This window comes from Melospiza melodia, chromosome 15, assembly GCF_035770615.1.
Source record: "Melospiza melodia melodia isolate bMelMel2 chromosome 15, bMelMel2.pri, whole genome shotgun sequence".
In the NCBI taxonomy this organism is placed as follows: Eukaryota; Metazoa; Chordata; class Aves; order Passeriformes; family Passerellidae; genus Melospiza; species Melospiza melodia.
The window spans coordinates 4,633,228-4,661,037 of NC_086208.1; the positions used below are offsets into that span (position 1 = coordinate 4,633,228).

Consider the following 27,810-nt stretch of genomic DNA (forward strand, 5'->3'; position numbering starts at 1 on the left):
GTGGCAGCTGTTTGTGATGGAGCAGTGTCACTCTCTCCTCCAGCAGTGCCCCAGTGCAGTGCAGAGGATGCAGGGCAGGGCAGACAGGAGGGATTTGGCTCTGCTGCCAGGGAAAAGCCATGGAACACTGAGGCCATTTTCCAGGAGACAGACCCTGAAAACTGAGCTGACTGGAGCTGGCAGGGAGCTCATGCAGAAAATGTAATGATGGGGCGGCCAGGAGGGAGAAGGTGCTACTTGTAGTTGGTGCAAAAGACTCCAAAGAACAGAATGGACAGGGCCATGATTTCTCACGTTTTCTTATAGTAAAAAATGGATGAACTACACAGATTCAGCTCCTCTCCAGCACCAGAGTGCACCTGGAGGCCAATCTACACCTATTTCTTAACAAAAACAATGCTAATGTACCTCTGGGGAAACTGCCAATGCCAGTGACATGCTTCTAAGCAGAACCTCTCATCTCTTGTTTTTTGAACTATTATAGCAGTCCTTTGGACCTATATGCTTCAGAGTTTGTCTAACTCTGAATTGCTTCAGAGTTTGTCTAACATCAGACTTTTAGCTCCAGACTGGTTTTCTGTGACACTTCTCAAATCTGAAAGGTCTCCCTGCAGCATGCCAACACTTAGCATGACACAATGACTGCTATCAAATATAAATAAGTAGAGATTAGAGCACACAAACATCCTTTATGTATTTGAACAAGGATACGGTATTATATCAATTCATGAAAATTGTATTTAAATGCAATGTATATATGTATTTATTATTAAAAATTGTATTTCATGTAGGTTAATAGATGAAAAAGATATAAAGAAAAGATAATGAACTAATGTCAACCTATTTTTATGAAGAGTGCTCCTCATTCCTTTAGCATCGCTTCAGTGGCAATAAAAAGGACCTTGCTTCCAATATTTGATCATTACTGAGAAGTCCCCAGTGCTCAAGCCCATCAAAAAGTGAAGAAATGCCCAGAGTGACTCCTATGAGATAATGTACTCCCAGTGAAGAGCAATTAATGGATTGCAAGTCATGACTGGCATTCCTGGGAACCACAAAATCCAAGTGGTAAGAAATCTCTTGTGCTCCAGAGCACAGGAAAGACTGGATTTAACCACTGCTGCCCTCTCTATCTCACACTGACAGTCCCACTGCTCCCCTCTATTGACTGCTTTATAATACTGTGATATGGGTGCTCTCATTTTCCAACTGTACTTCCAAATACTGAAAAGATTGACTGGGAAAACATTTGTCAGGTAATCAGTCATTTTTACTATGCCTCCTTCAGTGTTCATGGACCTTTCCAGGCTATTACACACTTCAAAGAAGCTTATGATTACCTCCTCAGGAGCTGGAGAAAAAGCATGAGATCATTCTCTGCTACCTAATTCATTCAAATGGAGTTAACTCATTTTTATAACATTTGCTAAATTGTTTGTCCCAAAAGCAGGAATACACTTTTACTTTTGCAATGCATGCCTGCAAATGAAAATTACTTCTGCTATGGAACTTTCTACAGGCCTTGCTAGATGAGTGATTTATGACAATCCAGACCCAACTGCACCAATGCAACGTTCACTGTGCCCACAGAATGTAACTCCTGGTGTTTAAAAATTCTGAGAGTTGAATCGGGCATCATTAAACTGGAGGTCAAACTACACCATTATTGTATTTTCTTGCACATTTGTCTGCAAAGCAGCTTCTGCAGCCACTTACCTAAATGAGGCACTCAGGCAAGCTGCCCAGTGTGTGCCACTGGGAGCAGAGACTGAGCCCTGGTGAGGTGACCACGGGCACCTTTGGGCCACTCTTGCCCTGCACCCATCCAGCCTCTGATCCTCTCCCTCTCTCAGAGGCTGTGGAAGTGCAGGATATCCTTGTAGTCATTTCTTTATCTGAAAATACTGCTATGATGACAGTCACAAGTGGTGGAATGCTGAATAAACATTCTCTGAGGAATTTTAAAGAGGTTTAAATGCATTAAAAGCAAAAGCATATCTTGGCAGTCAAGCTACCTGTCCACACAAGAAAGGTGGAGATCTAAGCAGCAAAGCTGTGCTGGAGACAGATCAATCCAACTCAGTTAAGCCAGATACTGAAACTGCAGCCAGTGTTCACAGTGCTTGTTCCAACCTGCTTTCCAGCAAGCCTTGCTGCCTGCTCTCCTGGGAATTGCCTTGCCCCACCTCACTTCAGCAAGCCATCCACCCTTCCTCCTCTCTGCAGAGAGCTGGAATTCCCTGCCTACACTCCCATGTATGGAGGAGGGGCAATTTCTGGTGGCATCTTACTATTCACCCCATTTTCCCCTAAATGTCACTTGGCTGGAGTGCCACGCTTGGCATGAGATGCCAGCACAAGCCCACACCTTATCCCAGACAAAGCCTGTGGATTTGAAGTCTCAGACTGACAAAACCCAAAAGTTTTGCATGTGTTCTCCAAAGCAGCAAGAGCATTTCCCTGCACAGGAGCCTGCAAAGACCCCAGGGTGGGGTGCATGAGAGCAGCAAGGCAGCACTGCAAAGCAGAGCGCCAGGCACTGTTGTGTTGATGTGTTTTTCAGGAGCCATGCTTAGAGGAACACTTGGCATTTATCTTTGAGGCAGTGTGAGCCCAGCCCACACTAATCCTGTGCCAGCTCAAGGCACTGCAGTCTCCCCACTCCTCCTCTCTCCCCAAGAGTGCCTGGTGTTCCCTGGGTGCAGAACCTGCAGCCCCACCACAGCCCCCTGGCTCCCCTCCAGGCACGAAATCCTGGCCCTGCCTTGCCAGCTCTCAATCTCAAATGCAAAATAAGAACCCCAGGAGTCTCCATTGAACACCAGTTCCTACAAATCTATAAAAATTTATGTGAGATGTATCTATCAATCTAATCTATCTTTCTCTACCTGTGAAGGCAGAGGGAATTAATACAGGAAATCAGATAAGACTGTTAATTTCAACATTGAAATTGTGTAACAGCATTGTACTACAATCTTTCTGTGAGTTTTTAAATATCATTGATGCTCTCCCTATCAAGTCCCTCTTTAAAAGGCTTTCTTTCTATCAACTTTTAATGGCTTTTTTGATAGTATCGTCTATATAGGCTTTTAAAAATACCATATGTCACAGGATTGTAATATAAAGCACGTATAAACAGCACATAAAAAGCAGAAATTAGAAGACAATCACACTCTAAAAGCCATAAATTCAGTGTAAAACCTCATTAATTGTGCAACCAACTTTAAGCATATCTTCTGGGTATATAAATTAATTCTTAGTGTCAGAAAATGGTCTGATAACACTTGCAAGATTGGGAAGTTTCATCCATGAACATATAAGGACTTGAAATGAAAGCTGAAAAAAGACTTAGTATCTCCATGGTATCCAGAACTGGGTCTGGATATAACTTCCCAAACTGTAGGAGGAAAAAGAACAAACTTTGCTACCATGGAAACAGAACAGTGCAATATAACTGGTTGTTACTTGTCTGCCTTTACAAGACCAATTGCTAAAATGTTAAGGCCTTCAATAACATGGGTAGTCTTGTTTCCACCTGAGAAGTAAATCTGCAGGAAAGGACCAAGAACAAGCTCACCAAACAAGGGGGAGCAGCCCAGGAATGACAGGCATTTCTAGGAAAAGCAGGGGATTAGAAAGGAGAAAGAAAGAGGAAGATGGAGAAGGAAGATATCCTGGTGCATGAAGGAAGAGGGGAGGAAGGGTTTGGTTTGATTAGTGGGATAGAAAAAAAAGGCCCTTAAAATGAAGGGCTGGATCTTGGCCATGTTAAAATAAACTTCATGTATAAAGTGGGCAGCAAATCCTGGATTTGTGTTACCACTTCTAGAAACCATGCACTTCTTTAATTTCTTAATTTACTTTTCCTTTGCTCTTCGCTGGAAAACGCCGCCCTCTTTGGATGTGTCCAAAGCACCCAACAATTACCAACACCTGCATTTCCCTGGTAGTTTGTGAGGTTCTGAGCCACAGTTTTTTACTTTACTGGGAGCATTCCTTCTCCACACCAGACAAACGTCCAGGCTGCAAAATGCTGGGTGTTGTCCTCAGGGAACTGCTGCCCTCCCCATCTGCCCTCACAGCTCTGCTGCCCTCACGGCCCCTGAGGGCACAGGCAGCCATCAAACCTCCCCTCAGGCGGCCATCGGGCCTCTCATTTCCCTCAGGAGCCGAAGGTCTCCACAGGATGTCACCGGTGTTACGGTGCAGCTTTTTGAGGGAGGATGTGAATGTTCAGAGTTCTTTACTGTGAAAAATGCGTATTTTGTGATCGGCTTTTCGCAAATATTAAAATGAATATTATATGTGTTGTGTTAGAAAGTAATGCTGTATTAATTCTCTTAAGTAATGTGTTAAATATAGTTTCAGGTTATAAAAAATGTTAAAATAGAAACTGTGCTATGTAGGATTTTTTTTTAAAGAAAGGACTTGCAGCAAGATAGCAGCCACAGGACACCTAAATCTTTCAGAGAAAAATAATTTATTGCCCTCTTATCAGAAGAAATTAACTTCTTCCTGCCTCGAAGGCGCTGCTAGGATTCAGAGGAAGAAGCTGATGATGACCAGACAGAATCCTGTATTTGAATGGAATTTATGTATCATGTATGAAGTGTATGAATATGCAACAGGCTGTTGTTTTTAAGGGTTAATCCTGTTAATGTGTGTCCTTTTTCAGGCTTATGCTGCCCAGAAAAAGGTACTCGGACGTCCGTAACTCTTTGTCCTAATTCAATTTGTCCAAATTATTATTACTCCAATTGTATTACTATTTTTATAACCATTTTATTACTATTAAACTTTTAAAATTTTAAAAATAAGTAATTGGCATTTCTCACACATGCACTTTAATTTCTTAACTTACTTCTCCTTTGCTCTTCACTGGAAAACGCCACCCTCTTTGGATGTGTCCAAAGCACCCAACAATTACCAACACCTGCATTTTCCTGGCAGTTTGTGAGGTTCTGAGCCACAGTTTTTTACTTTACTGGGAGCATTCCTTCTCCACACTAGACGAATGTCCAGGCTGTAAAAGGCCGGGTGTTCCCCTCAGGGAACACCTGCCCTCCCCGCCTGCTGCCCAGCTCTGCTGCCCTCACGGCCCCTGAGGGCACAGGCCCGGCCATCAAACCTACCCTCAGGGACAATCGGGCATTGTGAGACACAACGCTGTTTTCTTGTCAGGTACATACAGGCAATGTGTGTATTTGTGATTGCCATACGTGTGGAGACCGACCATGGGTATAATTTTAGAATATTGCTTGTATCTTTGAAACTATAGCTTTGGAATATATATAAAGGAAACATGCTTATCTCACGCCTTAACAAAACAGAGAAAAGCAGCTTGAGAAAGGAAGATGAACATCAACTCAAGGATTTATAGTTTCGACCAAGGGAAGCTGGACATCACTGTAATGAGATTTATAGTCCTTGCAATTAAAAGATGGACCCACATCTGGGAAGCTGGACTTCGCCAGATGGGATTCGTCTTTCTTCCTTTGGAAACTAGACCACCACCATCTGGGGATACTCCTTTTTGGGATACATCCCGAGAAAAACTAAATAACAATAACATATAGAATTGTGATGTAAAAATTGGGAATAGAACCTGCTGATGAGTAAAAATTGGAATAGAAACTGCTGAGAAAGCTGATGAGTACCCCTATAAATACCTGTAAGCCTCAACTATTGGTGTGCAGTTGGAAGGAAAACTTCCCCCACTGTACCCAGCGCTGTATTGCTCATACTTTACCATATTAATTAATAAATTGATTGCTGCTTGAATATTTGCCTAGTCAAACTTCTTATTTATAACAGCATCTTATTTCCCTCAGGAGCCAAAGGTCTCCAGAAGATGTCACCGGCTTTACGGTGCAGGTTTTTGAGGGAGGATGTGAATGTTCAGAGTTCTTTGTCACCTGCTTTAGGACCGTAAGGTAGTCGGAAAATTATCGCTTCAGGCGCTGAACGAGCAGAGGCTGTGTTTGTTACACTCTGCTGCCTGGGTTCCGAGCCTGGAGGACAGCACTGACGTCCCCCTCACGATAAGGCGCTATCGGGGCTGCCCAAGCGGTGGCTCCGGGGGGCGGGACCGCTTTAAGGGGGAGCGGTTCGCCATCTTAGGTGCCCCCGCCCCCTGGCGCCACGTGACGCGAGCGGCCGCCATCTTAGGCTGCCCGCGCGGCCGGGCGGTCACGTGCGGCGGCGCTGAGGGGAGCGGGGCCGAGCCGGGCCGGGGCTCTGCGGCGCCATGGGGCAGTGCGGCATCACCTCCTCCAAGACCGTCCTCGTCTTCCTCAACCTCATCTTCTGGGTGAGTCCGGCCGCGCCTCGCCAGAGACGGCGGCTCCGGGGTTCCGGGTAGGAGCCTGGCTCCGAGAGCGCTGCGGCCCTCGCTCGGGAGCCGGGAAACCTCCCTCCCTTCCCCGCACCGGCCCGCACGGGCTCGGTTCGTATTTAAGTTCTTGATGTTTAGCGGGCGTTCCGAGCCCCTTCGCGGGCTGAGGGGGTTCGGGGCTGGGCGCTGCCCTTCCCTCACAGTCCTCCTGCCGAGTTCCAGCCTGGGGGGAGCTGAACCTGGCCTTGAAGGTTTAACGAGCATTAGGGATCCTGGGGTAGAGGCTGTTGTGTAAGCGCATGTAGCTTTTCTCTCTTGCATTATTGAGCTTCTCAGGTCTCTGGCAGTTTAATTTGTGTAGCCACTTTGGTTTTTGTAGCGCTCTTTTGGCCAACTCGGGTTGGGCTGTCCGCGGCGGGACATCCCGAGCGCTCAGTGTGGGCACCGATGTCTTCTGAGGCTGTAACACAAAATCAGCTCTTTATCTATTTATACTTAACGTATTCCACTAGCCACGGTAGCATTGTAGTGTGTATGCATCGCTGAAACTTGCCACGGCTACAGTGACAGTAAGACAAAAGCTTACAAAAGAGGGACAGACAGTAGGTTGCTGTAAATGACCTTTTTCAGGATGGACAAACAGGCTGGCGTTGTATTCACTGTAATAATTGGCTTGTTAGAACAGTAACTTGTAACAGAACAGGCTTGTAACTCTCAAATCATAATTAAGAACAGTTTGTAGTTTTTTAAGGATTCCCTTTGTGCATTTAGGTACTGCATTTTTTCCTGCTCTAATCCCAGCTCCAGGAACAGAGTATCTGTTGTCCCAACTGTTCGAGATTACATCTTCAAAAACGTAATAGTGGGTAACAAGCTGTTGGACCATAGAAGTGTAGCTATATATAGCTGCTTCATTTACTATTGAAAGTCATGAGATATCTTACTAGCGTTATAGGATGACTGTTCTTGTCTGAATTTTTACAAAGGAATGCTCCTTAAGGGTGCCTGGAAATGATTCATGGTCAAGGAAAGTGCATATCTGTGCATTCTTACCGGCGTTTGCCTATACAGCTCTTCTGGGAGAGGAGCAGGGAAGGTGAGGCATATTTGGCCTTAAGTGGTGCAGATTAGAAGTTTGTAATTCTGGCTGAGGTGCTCAGGCTCCATTCTTCATCTTTAAAGTAATGACATCAATCTCTTAGTGCAGCAGTAAGGTTGGAATCTGCGTTGTTGGGTGTGGCTTTTTGTTACATGCATTCTTGCAAGTGACATTTTAAAAGCTCTTTGACGACTCCTACGTCGTACTTAAAAGTTTTTGACTGGACACAGTTTTTGTGGGTTGCCTTCTTGAGGGCACCTTGAAGCAGATTTTTGTGTAGTTGCTGATATAAACGAGGCTCTGTTTGGAGTAAATGAGCACAAGTTCCGTGTGCAGTTTCTCCTCTGCTCCAGAAGCTTAGTGATGGGTATTGTTCGTTGTCTGCTGCATTTGGTGATTTAGCTGCATGTTGGAATTTGCAGTTACTCATCTCATACAGTGGTGGGGTTAAAGGTATTTTGTGTAATGCTGAACTTCGTGCTTTACAATTTTTGGTTACTTTTGAGACAAACTTGACTTAATTTAAAATGGGCAGACTGTATTTAGATGAGATGTACTTCACGTCAAATTAAAATGTCATCAATCTTGTGTTCTGTAAACCACCTCCAGCCTACGAAGTCAGCAAGTGCTGATAGGTTTTTGGCACATCAGTGGCTGGGTTGCTTGTGTTGGAACAACCTTGCAGCTCATCAGCTGCACGTAGAAAGGAAGGCTTTCTGAAAGTGAGTTACAGAAAGCAGTGGTGTTCCTTTCTTTCACAAGGCTAGAGTCAATAGCTCATTTGTTGACTGAGCTGTGTATGTCAACATTTGGTGCTCTTCTGGTTGGCAGTGTAAGTGCTTCTGTGCTGTTACAGAAATCTTGTGCTTGTTGTGCTGTAGTTCCAATGTTGATAATTAGATCATTGGGATTTCCCGAGACTTGGCAGTTAGACAAATGCTTAGAATTGGTCAAGTAACTATGAAATCTCCTTTAGCTGCTTTTGTAAATTTACTCTCTCTCTTTAAGGTTTCATATATCAGTCCTGTGTGCTATCAGTATCTTCATGGTCACCTGTAGGAGCAGCAAGTTGTGATACACAGTGGGTTATAACTTCCCCCCTCACCCCGTGGGCCTCTTTCTTGTGGGAGGATGTGAATGTTCTGAGAGATTTGATATCTGTCTTATGACTGAGATATTTAGAAAATTATCAGTGCTGTGAAGAAATAGAGATATGCTTGTTATACTTTGAAGTCTTGGTTCTAACTTTTACAAATTTCTTTCAAGTCTGAAAGTGGCAGATCAGACCTTGCCGACAGGTGACAACCACTTGCCACCTACAGCTACTGATTGCAACTCTCCAAGTTCATCTCACTTTGAAGAGTCTTGTGCTGCTTGTTAAATTTTCGTTGACACTATAAAAAGTCATTTATTGTCTTGTGAAGCATCTTTCTACTGTGTAAAATTCTTAGATTAACTATACTTTCCTACATGTTGGTAATACTGCAGGATTTTTATTTCTTAATGCAGATAGGCTGTGGAATCTGTCTAAAAGGGCAGGTACCAGTTTATCATGCAGAAAGCTGAATGGACCTTACTCACCTTTCCACATTTTTGGTGTGGTATTTTGAGTTGTATTTGCAGGGGTGTTGAGCATTGAGTGCATCTCCTGTAGGTGCCTTTTAAATACAGTTCTGTAAGAAAACAGCCTCATGACTGTAGTCATAAAGAGTAGCAGAGTGTAAATTTTGTGTGGCACACATGCTTGAGTTTGGGTGATTGTCAGAGAGTGTTGAAGGTCAAAAATACTTGACCAAGAAATGCATGGATGCAAAGGATCAGTTAAAAGTGGCCCTCCTTAGACCAGGGAGTACTGATCTGATTAGTAGTTTCTTAGTGTCTCATTTCTAAGAGTTAATTTTTGGGTAGATGTGATTAATGGCAAAGGAAAGCCAGTCCTTCAGCTGACCTTTGCCTTAAGTTTGCCCAAGATTTATTTGCTCAGCTGGTGACTTCATTTAGGGGATGCTGAGCCCTTTAAGGAGGGGTATTGCATAGGAAGTCATTGTGATGTGAAAGACTATGCAGCTTAGAAATAAAGTAATCTAACTTCTAGTGCATATATCTTCCTAATCAGCAAGATTTTTTTGTTACCTTGATGAAATGTAGATAATAACTAATTGCAAAAAAATTATAGTAAGGTATTTGAGAAGAGCATGTTCTTCAGGGCACCTCCTAAGGTCTGCATAATTTTGAAAGAGGAAGAAATGTATTTACCTGGAACAAATACCTAAAGACTGCTATCAAATGTGTTTATTTTTGTGCACTTAATTTAAGGCTTCATGGTGTGACTTGCATAATTCAGTTGAAACCAGTGTGAAGAGGAGATGAAGACAAAAATACTAAGGAAATGTTTTCAGTCTTAGTTTAGTTCCTAGGAAAGAATGATAAAATATTCAGAGTTCCATGTAGTCTTGCTTCAGAAAAGGGAATCTATTTTATATTCCCAAGGAATCTATGTGCTTTGACAGCCTGCTCTGCTAAAATAGTGCCAGATATCCTGGGCTTGCTGAGGTTTTTATCTCTCACCTCTGTGTCCTTCTTGAGAAAAGGAATGAGCTCTGCTTCTACAATACTTGCAACTCTCAGTAGTTGCAAACTGTTTAAGTTCTTGTAGTATTTAGCTGGCTTGAAATCATGACTTTGACAGTTCATTTGACTAAGCTGGTATAAAACATTCTTGGTACGATTGTTTAGAGAGATTGTAGAGCAGAAATACTTTCTAGATCTGTGCTCACCACAATGCAGTGGCCAAAGTATGGGGAAATGGAGGATTTTCTTAGAGGAGCTGCAGCAGTCAATGTGTATGTAATATGTTTAGGGATTTCTGGTAGAAAAAAAATAACAAAATGAAGCTATGGGAAAATTCATTCAAATTTCGTAGTAGAAAGGAAGATTAAAGTTCACTTTCTTACACATAGCAATAAGCCCAGTAATTTCTACAGTTCGTTGTGAGCTTGAAAATAGTAACTGCTCTGGACTTCAAAACAAATTTCTTGAGAGTTCTTTGGTGATCAAAGACTGTAATTGATGGATAATCCAGAAGGTAACTTCACAGGGATTACTTGTCCAAAGGCCTTTTGTTTTGAAAAAACAGTTTACATCCAGTTGCTTGTGGATGTAAGTTTACATCCAGTTGCTTGTGGATGTAAGTTTACATCCAGTTGCTTGTGGATGTAAGTTTACATCCAGTTGCTTGTGGATGTAACAATGTAACATTTTCTGCTTCTGCCACTATGGTAGTATGAAGAGAGTGTGTTCTTCAGGATTGTATAATGGTTTGGAATCCTGTGCTTTAAAAAAAAAAAAGTTATTTTAATTAAGAAAATAAATATTTAAAACTCTCAAGTGTTGTGCCCTCTGAGTAATTTTTCTTACGATATTTGAATATGGATTTTCAGATAACAAACATGGGCCAGGTCCTGAATTTTAGTAATAAATACTTTGATTTGCTTTTAAGCAACATGGTAGTGTCATTCATGTTTCTTTACAGAATGAGTTTCAGGTCTTTGCCTGAGATTTTTCAGGATTTTTGGCATCTGGACTTGAGCTGAAAAGGTCTAATACCTAACAAAACCCAAGTTGCAAAGCTAAATGTGATACCTCTGAATAGTACAAGGAAACTGCAATATCACTTTACCTGAACTTTGACGCACAGAGTGATCATCATTGTTCTCCTGCAGAGCAAGGAACCTGGGAACAGTAGAGCACCAGCTCAGGTTACAGCCCTGGTGACTAAATGGGTGTAAAAGAATGGCTGTGTTGTTACCTTGGCTTCTAAAGAGGTAAAATACTCAGATGCTGCACATCTTGCACTTGGAATATGGAATGCTGAATGCAAAAGCAGCCTAGCTCAGCCTTTTGCTTTAGCCTGAAAAGCCTTGGAATGTGAGGTGTTCAGGAGCTGCAGAATTGAGTGTGGCTAGCACAGACAGAGCAGTCTGGCTTGCTTGGATTTTACAGGGCTTGCTTGTTTTCTAAGCCTTTAAGATAGCTTTGACTGTGTTACAGAGCTGAATGGAATTGCTGTCTTTCTTCTCCCAAAAGATTTTGTAAGACAGAGCTCAGTGTTGAAGTTAAATTCCTACTGTTGAGAACAAAGATAAGAGTGTCAGGAAACCATTGGGTTCTAAACTGGTTATGCATCACTTTCAGGAACCAGAGGAAATATCAAGTATGGGTGTGGGTTTGTTTGGGAGAGGGGAGTGGAGAGAGATACACAGCAGTCAAGTGCTGAAAGGACTATAAGAGAAATAAACCCCAGAGAGATCCTCTTGGGCCTCTGAGGTTAAGGAAATAAATTTTGAAGAACAGGAAGCTAAAAGGAAGACTTAAAAATTTTTGTCATCCCATTCTTTTCATGACAGTAATCAGGTTATGAGTACTCTAGTGTTGGAAAGAACCAAAAATGTCTGAAATACCCTAGAAGTCAAATAATGGAGAAATGTGGAAAAACCCCACTTATTAAGGTACTGTTCTAAGAAGCACAGAAATCTGGAGACAGACCACAATACCAGTGTTCTGCTTGTGGGTAGGAAATGTTCAGGAGTTGCTATGCATTGACAAAAGCAACATTAGAAAGGATGAAACTGATATAACTGTAGACTCTCAAAAATCTGTCCTGGAGTAGACATGTGCTTTGTTTTTTACAAAACGTGTTAGAAAGGCAGTGAGAACAAAGACACACCCACATTTAACATGAGGAAAGCAATAAATGTGTTGGGAAAATTGTCCTAGGACAGGATCCAGGCAGAAAAGCTGAGGGTTTGTTAGTGTAAAAAGCTTTTTTCTCACTTTATCCTTAGGTTCTTTTTATCAAGGATGATGCAGATGGTCTGTCAGAATATATCAATGGATGCAGTTAACAATCCCATGCTTGAAAGAAAATTCCATAGTGAAATGAATAATTGGTTTGGAGTGATGTCTGTGTTGCTATCAACATTTACCAATCAGCAATGGCAAAGCTGGCAGCAGTAGGAAAGACACCTTTATAGGAAATGTGAAATACTGTTCTTGCCTAAGAGGAGCATTCACACCTTGAATATCAGGTGTGTTTTCTCCTAAAATACAGTACTTTGCTGCTACCTTCGTTTTCTTGTTCAGAGAGTGTGTTTTTTCTTAAAACAGTGGATAGAACATAGACTCTGAAGGGACAAATACCATTCTTTGGCCGAGTTAATTGAAATAGTACCACAGAAGAAATGCAGAACTTGTGCTGTGTGTTCTGTTAGGGTCCCAAAATGAAGAAAATGCCATAGCAAGGTGAAGAGTAAAAGTATGAACATGTAAGTAGTGTTGATCAGATCTCTTTGGCAGTAACAATATTAGAGTAGTGTAAGGAAGAATTTGCTTGTAAATGATGCTGCAGTGGTTGATAAATAAATGATCAGTGGAACAAGTTTAAATATCTTGCACTCATTATCCTGGGTAGCCACAGGTTTGGCTTTCAAATTGCTGCAGTGTGTGAGCATTACTGAAAACATGAAAGCAGTTCTTGGTGTGTGTTTGCAGCCTACTTGGAAAACAAACTAAACCCTTGAAACTGTTTCAAGGTGCAGCTGGCCAGTGTACAGCCCCGTACGCCTCAGGGCTTGTGGGAGGTGAAAGTTGACTTTGAGGAGTGGCCATGAGCTTAAGAGGCTGTGTCACAGCAGCCCAAAGGCTGCTCAAAGAACCTCCACTTTTAACTGAGCTTTCCCAGAATGTGTTGAGTGATGCTTATCATTGTGTCCTTGGATCTTCCAGTTTTCCCTCCAGTTCTGTGCATAATTGTTGAGCTTTTAATAACTCCATAGAGGTTCCAGCCAAAGCAGTAAAATCAATCCTTTTCCTAACTGTGAGAGGTCTGTGTGTCTGTAAAACAACTTTTTTTGCAATGAGCTGTGTTCATTGACTGTACTTTTATATCAGTGTTTTTAAAGGTTAATTCATCCCAAAATAAGGCTGTGCTGCTTTAGGCTGAGAACCATGAGTTAGATGCAGACAACTGTAAAAGGATGTGTGAATGCTGAATAACCAGTCATGTCCCTGGAGCGTGCATGTTACCTGGCACAGATTCAGCAACTGCTGCCATCTATTCAGAGCATTGAGCAGATTAAGTTGGAGAATTCTTCCTTCAAGCCCTGTTTATCAAAGACTTGTTTGAACTGTGTGCAGTTCATATATTTGGCTTCCATTTAGTGATAGGAAGTACATGATTGCAAACACAGTAGCTTTATATTAATTTGTCTTTGACTTGAGCAAGGTTGGACTTTGCAGATTTTCTATTTACTCTGCAGGATGGTAAGCATTGAGATCTAGGTTATTTGATGATTTTTTTTTTAAGTTATCCTTGTGTCTATATAGACTTTGAGTTCCTTAGGTGATTCCTATTTTGAGATGGATGGCTTCAGCACATGGTACTATTTTGGCTGGTTTGAGGTGGGTTGTTTGGTTTTAGGTGGGGACAGTCAGTTAGTTTGGGTTTTGTTTTTTTTTTTTCTTTAAGAAACACATGTATTCAACTTTGTACTTGGTTTGCAAGAGGTAATAAATGTGCATTTAACTGGTGCAGCCCTGGTCAACATAAACTGCACACTTTGTGTGGTTAGAACTGTCTGCTCTGTCACAGTGTTTGTTATTTGTATCAGTGGATGGCACTGTACTGTGTGCTCAGACCTCCTGTTGGAGCTGCTGAGCTCTGAGGAGGGAGGGACCTCGGGCCTGTGCAGTGCCGTTGACTGAACACCTCTGAGCAGTCAGCACAGGGACTGTACCTGTCCTGGCTTGGTTTCACTCCCAGTCACTCCTCTTGCACACTCCAGTGATGCAAGCCAGAGGTAGTAGGAGAAATTCATCAAAAAGTGAGCAAAAAGGATTGCTTCAAAAGCACTTTTCTCATCCCAGCTAAGGCACTTGAGATCTCTCCCGTGCTGGGGTAGAGCAGGCTGAAATAAACAGTCCCGTGGTTGTGATGTGAAAGGAAAAGGGAAGGGAGGTCATCTCCATCTTGTTTATGTGTAAGTAACCTGGTAGTGTTGCTGTTTTCATTGTGCTGTGGCAGACTGTCTCGCACCTGTTCAAAAACAGTGTTCAGCTGTGATACATGGGGAAGGAGTTCTAATCTTCATGGCTTTTAAACCTTGTGCAAGCTCCAGCAGGCACCTCTGCTCTCAGGACCTTTTCCCCCTGCAGATTACTTGTTGAAGAGGTAGCAGCAGTAGCTCTGAGGAGTATGGTCACTTTATCACAGAGGCAGTGTCTGTTTCACAAACACCAGTTCCTTGACTTTGTTCAGAAGTAAAGCATAAGTGCTGTCATGGATGATTAGTCATTCTTGTACCATGTGTGGAAAGGATTTAATGAAGTATTCAAAGCAGGCAGCTTTTAATCTGTCTGCAGGCTGCAAAAGCAATGTCTGTTAAAATGCATGTGCTTCTTGAAGTAGGGAAGGAAAGATAACACCTGTAGACAGATTTGATTTTTTTTTTTTTTTTTTAGGCTAATCTCCTTTTACTTCAGATACATGCATTCTTCAAATGCATGTGCTTATGCAGTTTATGATCCAGATTTTTCTTAAACAAAGAGGAAGGCAATTAAATAACAGCAAAAGAAGGACAAAGGAGTTAACAAATGGTTCTGATTTCAGCTTTGTGGTATATATTCTTTGCCTGATGCCATCCACAGCTGTGGGTTTTCATCAGCTACCTTGTAACATAGCATATTTCTATCAAGCATTTTAGTTCTTAGAAATAGGGGATTACATCACTGGCCTGCCATTCACAGGCTTCATTGCTAGGCAACAGTTAATGTAATTCCATTGTTCAGTGACACTACTTTGAATCTTTGCTTTGTGTACAGAAAGTGTGTGTCTGCATTTTGCCATGTTGTACCTAATATGGCAGGGTTTGTACAGATGGATTAGCATTTCAGCATCTTCTGTGCAAGGGGGTGATTCTGCAATAGCTTGTTCACTCTTGTCTGGAAAAGATGTCTTGCACTTGGTCTTTGTTACTGAATTTTCAGTTTTCCCTCTCCTTATATGTACATAGCACCTTTTATTGGATGAATGTGAGCCTCCTGGGTGCCTTTGAGATTCCTGCAGAGTACACAATTCTGCTGCAGAAAGAGAGGTGCAGAGGTCAAATGTATTGCTCAGATCCATGCAGATGATGATGCTTTTGAGCTGGCTCTTAATATCTTTTTCTTTGACATAGTGTTTCTGTAGCAAAGTGCTGCAGGGAATATTCCATACATGAAGTAATGTTCTGGTAGTGGTTGTGTGCTATTGTTTTATAGAAAGGAGTTGCAGTAATGTTGCAATACATCTGGTATGTAGTGGCAAACAGGGCTAAAATCCTGGATACCTTTTGTCTTGGGGCTTGTCTTGTTCTGTGCCACACTGAATAGGCTTCCCAAGGAGGGCTTCCAGGACTTGTGACAAAGTCTTGAGCAGCCTGGTCTCAATTCATTGTCGAGCCTGCTTTGTGCAGGCAGCTGGGCTAGATTATGTCCTCCTAGACTGAAATATGGAGTGAGTCTGATTGTACACCAGCACAATGCAGCCTTGCAGTGTTACAGCTCCTGGAAGCTGCTGTATGTGTGCCTGCCCTCCTCTTCACTTCAGGGAGGGGGTAGGTGTGAGGCAGTGAGTGGGAGCACTGGCTGGGGGCAGCCTGCAGTGTTCTCCCTCAGACTGGAGCTGCACTGTGTCCCCTGCCAGCTGAGGGAGCTCTCGTGTCCAGGGTATGGATTGGTTTGTAACAGGGACACCACCATCACAGCAGAATGAAATTCCCCAGCTCATAGCTGAGCCATTGCATCTGCTGGGTGCATTGTTCTAGCTCAGCCTTCTGCTGGGACATTGGAAAAGCCTGTCATGACACATTCAGATTATATTGTCCACCACTGCAAATTGATATTTCGTTCTGCAGCAAGTGTGAGGGTGGTTAGGAAAGACATTTGTACAGCACAAACTGATAAGGCCCTTGTATTAAAAAATAAATGTGTGTTAGTTGGCTCCTCAAGCAACAGTTGTCTCTCTTTCACTGGCTCTGCTCAGCCAAAAGATAGGGAAGGCATTGATGTGTTGGGATCCTTGTAACTGTAAGGGAGGCAAGGTCATGGCAGGTGGATGTGAGAGCTGTGTCTTACTGTTCAAATGTGTGTAGTTGCAGTTTCATCCTACAGGGCTTATTTGCAGTAACTTTCAGTTGACTTTTTGTTTGTTCAAAAAGGACCATTTTGTACAACAATCCTTCTGAGAACATTGATTTTACAGGTTTATGGCACATTTCTGTAGATAGTTGCTTCTGCCTTTTAGTAGTTGGTGGTTTGCATTTGTTTCTGCCTGCTTTCTGGTTGGAACCAGATTTTTCCAGTTCTATGAACCCTTCAGAAATGCTCTTGTTTCTAGCAGTTCATCTTTCCCTAGCAGAGGTCAAAGTTCACAATGTGTATGTCCAGTTTACTGTACCAGTAAGTCACAGATAGTAACTGGGCAAAATTTCTGAGGAACGCTATTTTATGGTGTTTGTTAAAATAATTGTTACCTTACTGAAGGAAGAGCTTGGTGTTCCAAGGAACTGACCACGTTTTTGTGCCTGTTGTAGGCAGCAGCAGGCATCCTGTGCTACGTTGGAGCCTATGTGTTCATCACATATGATGACTATGATCACTTCTTTGAAGATGTGTACACACTAATCCCAGCTGTTATCATCATCGCCGTGGGGACGCTGCTGTTCATCATTGGCCTGATCGGCTGCTGCGCCACCATCCGAGAGAGCCGCTGTGGCCTGGCCACGGTGAGTGCACAGAGTCTGGGCCTGCTGGGTGCTTGCCTGCCTTCTCTCTTAATAAACTCCTAAAATACTACTTGAAGTTTTCACTTTATGGCCTTAAAAGTTATCTGCTTCATTTTTTAAGGAATGTCTTATTTCAATTTTCTGTTCTGAATAAAGGTGTTAAATGAAACAGTTGTAGCAGCAGAAGGCGTCTCAGTTTTACCTTTTTTAGAACTGTGGTAAATCTCATTAAAAAAGTGTAAAACCGTATGATTAAGTCATAACAGTTTTTAAATCTCACTTTTATCTGTTGTGGTTGAAAAGCTGAATTGGAGGGAGAGAAGTGATTCAGGAGCCTTCTTGCTTCAAGTGTCTTGCATCAGGGTAACTGAGGGTTGTCATAAGGCCTGATTATTTTCTTAATGGTTTACTTGGGACACTTGGTTGGCAGTATTTTATGTCCTGTGTTTCCAGGTATTTCAATTGTAATTTTGGCTTGAAAACCAGGTAGGGAAGAGGAGAGGCTGTATTCGAATTGTCCCCACAGGAGGGTTTGGGGCTTCTTTTGTTGAGTACTGTGTAGACTTCTTTAAAAGTGCTCTTAAATACAGCAAGACAAATGCATAGCTTGCTGTCTTTTCCAGTTGTCACAGAGCTTAATCTGAAGAAACATTCCCTTAGTCCATCTACCACTCTAAGTAACTGCCTGGGTAGCCTCTCTGATGAGACATTCCTGTTTATCTAACAAAGAAAATTGAAAGAACCACTTGATTAAAGACCTGCAGTATGATATTTTCAGTACTAATGACAGCTGGACTTGCCTGATTGGGCAGCTTCCTATTGCTTGGTGAAGCTGTGAGCACTAAAGTTTCTTGAATGAATTCTGGGCTCATTTGGTCAATTTAAGTGCCTGCATTAAATTAGCTGTTAAATCAAAACCTTGCAGCAAAAGTAACTTTAAATAGAAAAATCTACATGGAGCCTTTCATTAGGCAAAAGAATGAAACTGTTTGTACAAGCACTTTTAATTGTGTTTTGCAGTTTGTGATCATCTTGCTCCTGGTTTTTATCACCGAAGTTGTGGTCGTGGTTCTTGGATACATTTATAGAGCAAAGGTAAGAACTTCTCAGCTTCAGTAATGTTTTGTTGTGAATTCTGACCACAATACAGAAGTGTAATCTTTACTGTTTGATTCTGTAGAACTGGTAATGGGTGTTTAAGGGATTAAAATCAGACATCTGAGTGGATTAATTTGTGATACCAGTACCTTAAAATTTAGAACATGAATGCAGAGAGCTATCTTTAGGGCAAGAAATTACCTACATCATTAACAATTAAACAGGAGAAGGGAGTCACAGTACTTCATACCTTTACATTTTTCCAGATGGACTTCTAATTTGTTTATGCTTTGACTTTGTGAAGGACTGAGGCTATGCAATATTTGAACATGAGGCATATTTTTTTTGATATGCAGCAACTTCAGTGTTGTCATGTGTTTTGGTGTGCAAACTAATGCTGCATAATAATAAAATGAAATAGATTGAATGTGGTAATGTATACTTCCTAGCGTTACTCAGGTTGTTGACAGGGATTATAGCTAAACAAATTACAACTTTCCCCACTGTCTGTTTATGGAATTAAGAAACGGGACCAGAAAAAATGAAATTAGATGTTTTTCTTCTAGCATAATACATGATGGGGAAAAAAAAAAGACCAGAGAAGGCATTTTAGCTGTGACATGGAGCATGTTTGCAGTGTAGCACACTCAGGGATATTTTACCAGCAAGCTGAACTACACTACCATTTCTCTTTCTTTGGCCTTTTGTGAGCAACTCAGGTTCAGCATTCTCTCCTCCTTGCATTCTCCTGCTGTCCTGGAACAAATTGGGAAACAGCTTGGAAGTAAAAGTGGTGGTTTTGCTTGGGCCCCAGGGAAGGCTGCTTGGAGCAAGCAATGACCAGACAACCTTGAAGTGTTTGTGTTACAGACCTGGTGCATGACACTTAGAACAGGCTGCTTCAACAGAAGTGCTCTACTGGCCATGCTGGAACTCAAAATATTTTGCATTTGATTTCTGGTATCTTGGCAGTGAACTGAGATGATCACTGGGGATTCTTAAGTTTATACTGGAAGTAGGCCTTAGAAGGCACTGAGGAAAGCACTGCAGTTCCAGGGGGTAGGAGGTGGGCTCTTACATGTTGATCTGAATGGCTTCCTTCTGTTTCAGTACTTGCAGAGGAATACTTTAATATGTGCAGGAATTACCATGGATGTGATCTGGACTAAGCAGTAGTCATCTTACTGTCTTCCATGGTCCCATCTTGAAGGGACTTGCTGTTTTTCAGTGAGCAGTATTCACAGCAGATGCATGGATCTGCCTTGCCCAGCTGTGTGTTCCTGTTGTTTCTCTTTTTTTGGTTTGCTCTCATGCAGTTTTCACTGCAGTGGGTAATGCAGGGCCAGAGCTTGGGAGAAGAGGGAAGGTTGTCTGGTTTTGGTGGCAGTCTGTTAAGCTGTTTGTGGAAGTCAGTATTTGAAAACTGAGCCTTAAATCTTTGGAAAGGACAGACAGGTTTTGTTACTAAAGATGGCAATTTTCTAGTACCCTACAGTATCTAGCATCTTAAACTAATGTTTTAAGTGCAACAGAAATAAACAGAAATAAATTTATTACCAGTGAGCTGGAAGGGGAAGTCTGCTTAGCCTTCTGATTATTTTTGCAGGATAAATAAGTCAGCTTTGTGCTTTGTTAATTTTGGTCTGGTTTTTTTTTGACATGGTGTGTACACATCTGTGGGAGCCTTGTTTTTCTAAAGGTAGCTGAATCGTGTTAGAAGTACTTTGTGTTCACCTTACAAACTTGCAAGATTAAAGTCATAGCAGTTGTTACATTGGGCATAATGCCTCAAGGAACTGGCACTGTGCTCTTTTAAGATCCCATTATTGATCTTAAAATTGTTTAATTTTCCAGCATGCCTATGTAGACCTGTGTGCTGATCCTATTCCAACTTTCAGAACTGTGTGAAACGTGCCCAGGCCCTGCTGAGATGGGCTGAGCTGCTGCAGAGCCTTCCAGCATTGGTCCTTAGCTGGAAAAGCCAGACTTTTTGGAAGTGCCAGTAGGGATTAAACAGGCTTGGTTGCTTGAGGACCTGCAGTTTTTTTTCCTCTGGGTGGAGGGGTTCACTCTCTTCATTGTTCACTAAACCTGCCAGTTAACTAGAGCTCGTGATTTCTCTTTGGATCTTAAGGAATTTGCAGGGTTTTCAGGCATGATGTTGCCCTGATTGAACTGCAAGCCAAATGATGCACAAACAAGCACTGAAATAGATTGTTTTAAAATGTAAATGACAAATTGAACAGCTGTTTTGTTATGAGTTGGAGTTGTAAATCAAATTAGTTAAATCATTAAACAATTGATTTTGAACTGGTCTGAAATGAGTTGCCTGTGCAAGCTAAATTGGCATTTCTGCATACCTATCTTGAAATAGGCAGCATTCTTGAGGAGGAGGTGGTGCTGGAATTCAGCTTGTGCTACTGCTGCATCAAAATCTTCCATTGAAGTATTTAAAGAAATGATGTGTTGACAAGACCTTCCTACTGTAGCTTGCAAATCTGAAGAATATGCATGCCTAGTGCTCAGTCCTAAAATTGCATTCCTTGCACATAATTCCTGTCGAATGTGATAGAAAAAATCAAATCAGAACTAATCTTAAAATTGCAGAAATGTTTATCTATGCTAAACTGTGTATTATTTAAGTAATATTTTACAGTAATTTATAGTATTTTAAAGGTTCTAGTAAGATTTTCTTCAAACCAGGCATCACAGAATGCCTTTAGGGGGGACAAGTGATGGTTCTTGAGTGGCATCCATTTCTAACACATGTACTTGACAGCATCCTGACTCAGAGTAGGTCTAACACCTATTGCAGTAAATGTTGCTATACACAATGAATGTACTGCTCCTTGGGAAGCCCTGGAGACTGGGGCTGAACAGGGAGCCTGGTCACTGTAGGGTCAGCCAGAAGGCATCTTTGAGCATTTATTTACCTGTGCTTCAGCCCAAAGAGTGGGTGATATGACTTAGTAACTTTTGATCCCAATATCCTCATAATCCCAAGGGGAATGAGTTAGCCCAGATGGTGATAATGGTTTTGGTTTGGGACCTTGAAGTAGAGAGGTGAGTGCATGTTCTTATGGACAGCCTTTAACTTCATGAAATCTGTTCTACAGTGTCACAGGAAAAGTTGTTCCTGTTCTGAGAGACAATGCAAAGCTACTTTGCCTAAAATCTGAAAATCCAAGCTGTGCCTGGATTTTCCTTCTCGTGTAGCTGCAAGCTGGCAACATCTTAGCAAAAGTCAGGGTGGAACTTGAGGAAGCTGTACCTCTGAATTATGCTGATTTCAGATGATGGGGAGTTACCTTGGTTTCCTGAAGTGCTGTAGCTGGAAGCAAAATGATGTTCCCTAACCTGTGCTGGTGAGCTCATGCAGCTGCTTTCCTGCCCCTGCTAGGTGGAGGATGAAGTTGATCACAGCATTCGGAAAGTGTACAACCGATACAACGGCACCAACCCCGACGCCGCCAGCCGTGCTATTGACTATGTACAGAGGCAGGTGAGACAGCAACACACGGGCCAGTGTTCCACTCCCTCCTGTCCTTAAAACACAGATGCTGTTCCTCTGCTGCTGGTGCAGATGTCCTTCCTCCACTCTGACAAGTCTAGGAAATTGCTGAATGGACAACAAATACTTCAGCTTTGTTAAAATTAATATTACTGCTGGGAGGGAGATGTATTTTTACATCATTAGGTATCTCTCACTCTCTGCTTGTATTCAAATGTGTAGTACTTAAGTGTTTTTCTGCAATGGAACATAATATACTTCTCCTCCTGGTATTGCAGTTAGAATTGAATTCTTTACCTGTCTGATTTTCCAGCTGCGCTGCTGTGGCATCCATAACTATTCAGACTGGGAGAATACTATCTGGTTCAAACAAACTAAAAACAACAGTGTGCCCCTCAGCTGTTGCAAAGCAGCCCTCAGCAATTGCACTGGCAGTTTGACCCGCCCCATGGACCTTTATTCAGAGGTAAGGCAGCCACAATTCATTTTCCTTGGGAGAAATCAAATCTTGGGTGTATTTGCTTTAACAGAAAGTAGATGTAATTAATTCTCTGTCTCTTTTAATCTGTAAGTAATTTTCATGTAATTCCTTTTTTTTAGTATTAACATTATCTTTCTGCCCTGTGTGATGCTTTTGGGGGTTTTTGGTGTGTCTAAATATGGTTGCCAGATTGATACATAAGAAGCCTGCTTGTTGCAGGGGTGTGAAGCTCTGGTTGTCAAGAAGCTTCAGGAGATCATGATGTATGTCATCTGGGCAGCACTAGCATTTGCTGCTATTCAGGTAAGGGAATGTCCTTTATTTGTTAACTTCTTTCAGATTAGATCTAAACTGCAGTACAGATAACTACAGGTATGCACACACAGATATTACCCTTTAACACAGAACTTCCTGCTGCTAGGGGATATATATTCTGTTAGAGCTGAACAGTCAGTGTTATATGCAGTAACCCACTCTGATGGAAATGATAAATTACTTTTATCTAGGTATTAAGTATCATAAATGTCCTCTGATAGCATTTAACACTCAACAATTTCCAGCTTTTAAACAGCTCATTTTTCATGCTGTTTTAGAGGTACATTATCTTAACTGTGGCTCATGGTGTATAAATAATGTCAGGACCACCCAGAGATACACCAGGGTTTTTGATAGTGTGCTCTGCTCGTGTGCAACTGAGCTTTGCTGTGTGTCTTGAAGATTTCTTGGGTTTTGGGCTTGAACAGAGAGGCTCTAAACTGCACACTCTTCCATGAATCTTTTTACAGTTTCCTTGGTCATAAAAAGGTAACTGAGGAAATCAACTAATGTGTATATTAGTATTCACTACATTTTAAGGAAGAAAATGAAGACTAGAACTGTCTCCCAAACATATTTGTAAAATTGAAATTTTGAATGCTCATCAACTGGCACACTTAGTACATTAATAACATTCTTTTCAGACTGTGCCTATGTTATGGTCTCTGAGCAATGTAGTACATGTGCTGAATCCCAGGAGACATAAAAACTAATTTCAAAGTTACTTTAGTGCTCTTAATAGCATTTGAATTCAGAAAACATACCTGTCAAGTCTGACAATGTAAGCACTTTGTTTTCAAAAGCAGCATTTGAGCTGGGTTGTATGTTTGAAGGTAAATAATCATTTGCAAACAGTCTTGTGAAAAGAGGGTTCCCTCTGTGCCTCAATGTTACAAGGATGTACACATAGTACTGTATACAGTCATGTTGAATTGTTCAGACCCAGACTACTTCAGCTGTGGAACTTCAAAGTTGATGAGATCTGTGCTCAGTCTCCTGAAGGGAAGGTATAGTTTTAATTGTCTTCCTTAAAACTTTAGTTGTTAAAGCAATACTTGGTCTGCTTGAACAATGAAATGTGTTTGTGTACTGAAAATTGTCTTACCACAGCCATAGTTACTCTGACAAAATTTTATGTCAGGAAAAAAGTGTATCTGATGAATCTGGCTGAGGAGAATCCCAAGAGGAGGCATTATTATTAATTCTGGAGTTTGCAGGTTGATGAACAGGCCTGCCCCAAAATGCAGCACAGTTAGGATCCTTTCTGGCCCTGGCCCAGAGTTTGACATGCTTGCAGTGGCCTCTTGCACCCTTCTGTTCAAAATGTTCTATTATTTATCTCCTGAAATTTGAAACATAAGTTCTGACATCTTTGTCTTTGCCATACAGAATTCAGGTATGTACTTGGCTCAGTTCTCAGCAGAATGGTCTGTGGGCTAAGAAAGGGAGACAGAATGTAAACTTCAGCACATGGCTGCAACTTGGGTCATACCCTGTGAACTTAGAGGAATGATTGTTTTTCTTACATTTGTCAATTTTGCTACCTTCCCTTTGCTGGCTGCACAGTCCCCTCTGAACAGATTATTTTGTTATGCAATGAGGCTGTTCAAAGTTCATTACTTCTGGTAGCCTATAGTCAACAAATTTAACCTTCAGTAATTGCTTTAAAATTAAAAGACTGAGAGGAGTATTTTTGCAAGGCTTGAAATTTATTAACAACTTAGTCTTTTCTGCATAGAAGCAATTTTTGGTATGTTCATGTTTCAGTTACCATGGGGATCTTCCAGTGTGCAATAATTCCCTGGTCCCAGCCACAGTGACAGCACAGAACTATTAATAGCTAGGAGGCAAACTGAAGGGAGTGGAGACACAGCTTTTGTGGCTGGTGATCATTTACAAAGGGCACCTGTATATACAGCTAGGGAGGTTTTGTACAAAATTAGTTTGGGGAAAGATTGAATGTAGTTATTGCTAGCAGGGAAATTAAAGCCAAAATTAATAAAAAACTAAACAAACCTCCTGAATGCAGGAGGTGTTTAAACTTCCCTGAATGCTGTTGAAGAGGAGGATGGATGCATGGATCCTTCCTCAGCACAGATGTCTAAAATAGCAGTTCACAATATTAAATAGCAACCAAAGAAACAGACTCAAATGCCTTGAAATGTTTAGAGGTGCTAGCATTTTTTAAATGACATAATAAATAATGTCTGTAGAGTGCACTGATATGAGTCACTTTGTTTATAGTGAATTCTAGGAATATGCTCAGAGACCTCCTAAAGGATAGAAATGGTTTAAATAGTAACTCAGATGTAAATTGCATGGGGTTTTACTGTAGTACCTGAATGTTTGAGCTTTCACACAACTGTATAAATTAAATATCTCGAGGGAGTCATTGAACAGGGTTGTCCTTGTGCAAATAGCTGCAAATGTGCTGGATCTACTTTTATTCACTTGATGTACATGGCTAGAATGAATTCTAGCAAAGGACTGAGGGAGGTGTTGCTCTGCATCACACTTCTCATTTTACCCTGGCTTTGAACAGCAGAGAAGTTCTTGTACTGGCAGGCTGTGAGCTTCTTGAGAGTTCTGTAGCCCCTGGCAGCTCCCATAACTCTCCATTTTACAAGTGTAACTGAAGTGGGTTTCATTGTAGATATTCCCTCCTCACTGAGAAAGGCTGTGTCCATGACCAGTCCTTCTCCCATGTGACTTGTTCCTTTTGCTCTGACACAAGTTTGAGCCTGAGCACCCTGATGATGTCCCTGCTTGTTGCAGAAAGGCTTGAATGGATGGCCCTTAAAGGTCTGTCCCAGCCCAAACCATTTCATGATTCTATGATAATATATTTAGGAGTCAGTCTTTGAGCTGGAACCACCTGAGTGAAGAAAGGTGCTGTTTTTAACAACAGCTCAAGTACCATACTGTGTTACTCTCCATAATGCTTTTTAAACCTGAGCTGGTTTCTGCTATAGATCCAAAGCAGATAATGCACTGCCGACAAAGAAGAGCATTGATCTTTACAGCTTGTTCCTTTCCAGGAAATTAAAAAGCTCATACTGGAATTTCATCATGCCTCTTCCTAATCACTGCATATTTAGATTTAGGATTCTTCAACATTCTGTTTTCAGTCTTTCAGCAGACTGGAGTACTATAATGTGTGTACCATCATTTAGTTTTAAAACATGTTACACATCTGATGTTTGCACTGGCCTGTGCTTTTAAAAGGTCAGTAATTCTCCTTTTGTCCCAGTACTACTTTCACTGGGCTTTTGCTTTATCAGAGAGGAAATTCTACACTTGTCTGCTCACCCATTTCATTCTAGTTTGCTTTCTGTCCAAGGGGATTTTTTGTGGTGTTTTTGGAGTGGATTCCTTTTTAAGAAATGAAGTTGTGTTCAGAGTGGTGCTTTACAATCCAGAGATACTTCAGGAGGCTTCTGTCCTATTTGTGAATAAACTTCCATGCATACAACTAAATCAATACAATCTCACACTTTACTAGAAGCTATTGCCAGTTATTGTAAACCAGAGAACATTACCAACACTATACCTGCTATTTTTCAGTTGGTACAATCTTATTCTACCTTCAGTATGCATGCAACTTCTTTAAAATACCATGCCCTGTATCCCTGATTATTCACATGGTTTAAGTCTTGTAAGTGGACACAGGGTGATCATACTCTGAATCATGGGAAGCATGCCAGCACAGTTGTGGTACTGTGAATTTTAACATGTCTAAAAGTGAATTATTTGCCTTAGATCTAAGCCTTCTAGTTAGTATGACATGTTCACAGAGAGATAGTTCTATGAAATCTCTTTCTAAAGCCCATTGTCATCATAGCAGTTAACCTGATGCATTTGAGTTGCACTTGAGTTTTCCATACCAGATATGGTACCTAAACATCTGTACCTTTCATTGAAAACATCAGGAGTTTCTTCCATCTGAATCTGAATTACTGAGGCAGAATGCAGGTGGCTGACAAAAAAAAGTCTTGTTTTAGATGTCCAGGGTAATCTTGTAAGAAAATGAAGCTGAAGCTTGTGACCCTAGGAGTTCCCAGCAGGAGTGGAGGCTCTTTCAGGAAGGGTGGTTTGTTGCCATTTGTTGGTTCCAGTCTTGAAACATGCTGGCAGTCTGTGCTGAGGCTGAGTCTTGAAGATTTCCCTTGTTCTCAAGCTTGTTCTCTGTTTTTTCTCCCCAGCTTCTGGGCATGTTGTGTGCCTGTATAGTTCTATGTAGGAGGAGTCGGGATCCTGCCTACGAGCTGCTCATTGCTGGTGGAACCTATGCCTAGAAGAGAATTCCAACATGCAGTTCAATCTTCCCCCTGTTCCCTGGAGGGTGAATGGGCCAGGTTTTCTTCCATAGCTTTCTTGCCCCAGCTTATTCCAAGCACACCTTTCAAACACGAGGGCAGCCGCACTGTGCACTGGTGATGGGCAACAACAGCTTTACACAACCCATAGAATTACCTGTGACTTTCACTGTTTTAGCCAGCTATTCATGTATCTAAATGTTTTAGTATGCTAGTAAACTTTCTAATTTCAGAACCATTTGCAAGTTAAGTGTAATTTGGTTGATATGAAAGTCAAAGGATGTGTGCCTACTTTGGTAGATTACCTCTAAGCATTAACTGGCTGATTCTTGCATATATAGAGAGAGGAAGTCTTAAACCTTCACTACATGGAACTTTTCTGGCCAAAGTTGTACAAAGGAAGCCAGCTGTATTTAATTTGAGAAGAAAAAAATGTTTTAATCTTGCCCCTCACCAGTGTCACTTTTAAAAAAGAGAAAAACACTTAAGTCCAGTATACTTTATATATTAAGAAATTGTAGGGAAAAAAACCTAACCAATTTTAGGATTATGTGACTGCAATTTTGACCTTCAGAGATCCAGTCTTTCAAACATTAGTGGTTTAAAATACAAGCTGGCTTTTCAGGAGTATAATGTATGCACTACTGTTCTATAATGAAATATTTCATTTTTCTATGAAGAGCGTTTTATGTGTTGAGTGAACTGTTAGACTGTAGACCTTCAATTGGTTTGGAAACAATGTAGCCATGTAGAGTAGCCAAGTAGTATGTGAAAGTGATCTCAACTGTAAATAATAAACCTGATTAAATAAATCTCTGTATATCCTCCCTATAAA

The 27,810-nt window shown here is 41.5% G+C and overlaps 1 protein-coding gene across 1 annotated transcript; it reads left to right on the plus strand.

The window, feature by feature from the left end:
• Nucleotides 1–6,173: 6,173 nt before the first annotated feature.
• TSPAN3 (tetraspanin 3) lies at nucleotides 6,174–27,810 on the plus strand. Its single transcript, XM_063169463.1, has 7 exons — nucleotides 6,174–6,310; nucleotides 17,063–17,254; nucleotides 18,275–18,349; nucleotides 21,753–21,854; nucleotides 22,177–22,329; nucleotides 22,564–22,647; nucleotides 26,862–27,810. Exons 1-7 carry the CDS (start codon nucleotides 6,248–6,250, stop codon nucleotides 26,952–26,954), a joined length of 762 nt encoding a protein of 253 aa, XP_063025533.1. The 5' UTR covers nucleotides 6,174–6,247; the 3' UTR covers nucleotides 26,955–27,810.

Coding starts and splice junctions, on each gene's coding strand:
- TSPAN3 (XM_063169463.1), top strand. CDS start 6,248: ATGGGGCAGTGCGGCATCACCTCCTCCAAGACCGTCCTCGTCTTCCTC. Junction 6,311..17,062: donor TCCTCAACCTCATCTTCTGG/GTGAGTCCGGCC, acceptor TGCCTGTTGTAG/GCAGCAGCAGGCATCCTGTG. Junction 18,350..21,752: donor GATACATTTATAGAGCAAAG/GTAAGAACTTCT, acceptor TGCCCCTGCTAG/GTGGAGGATGAAGTTGATCA.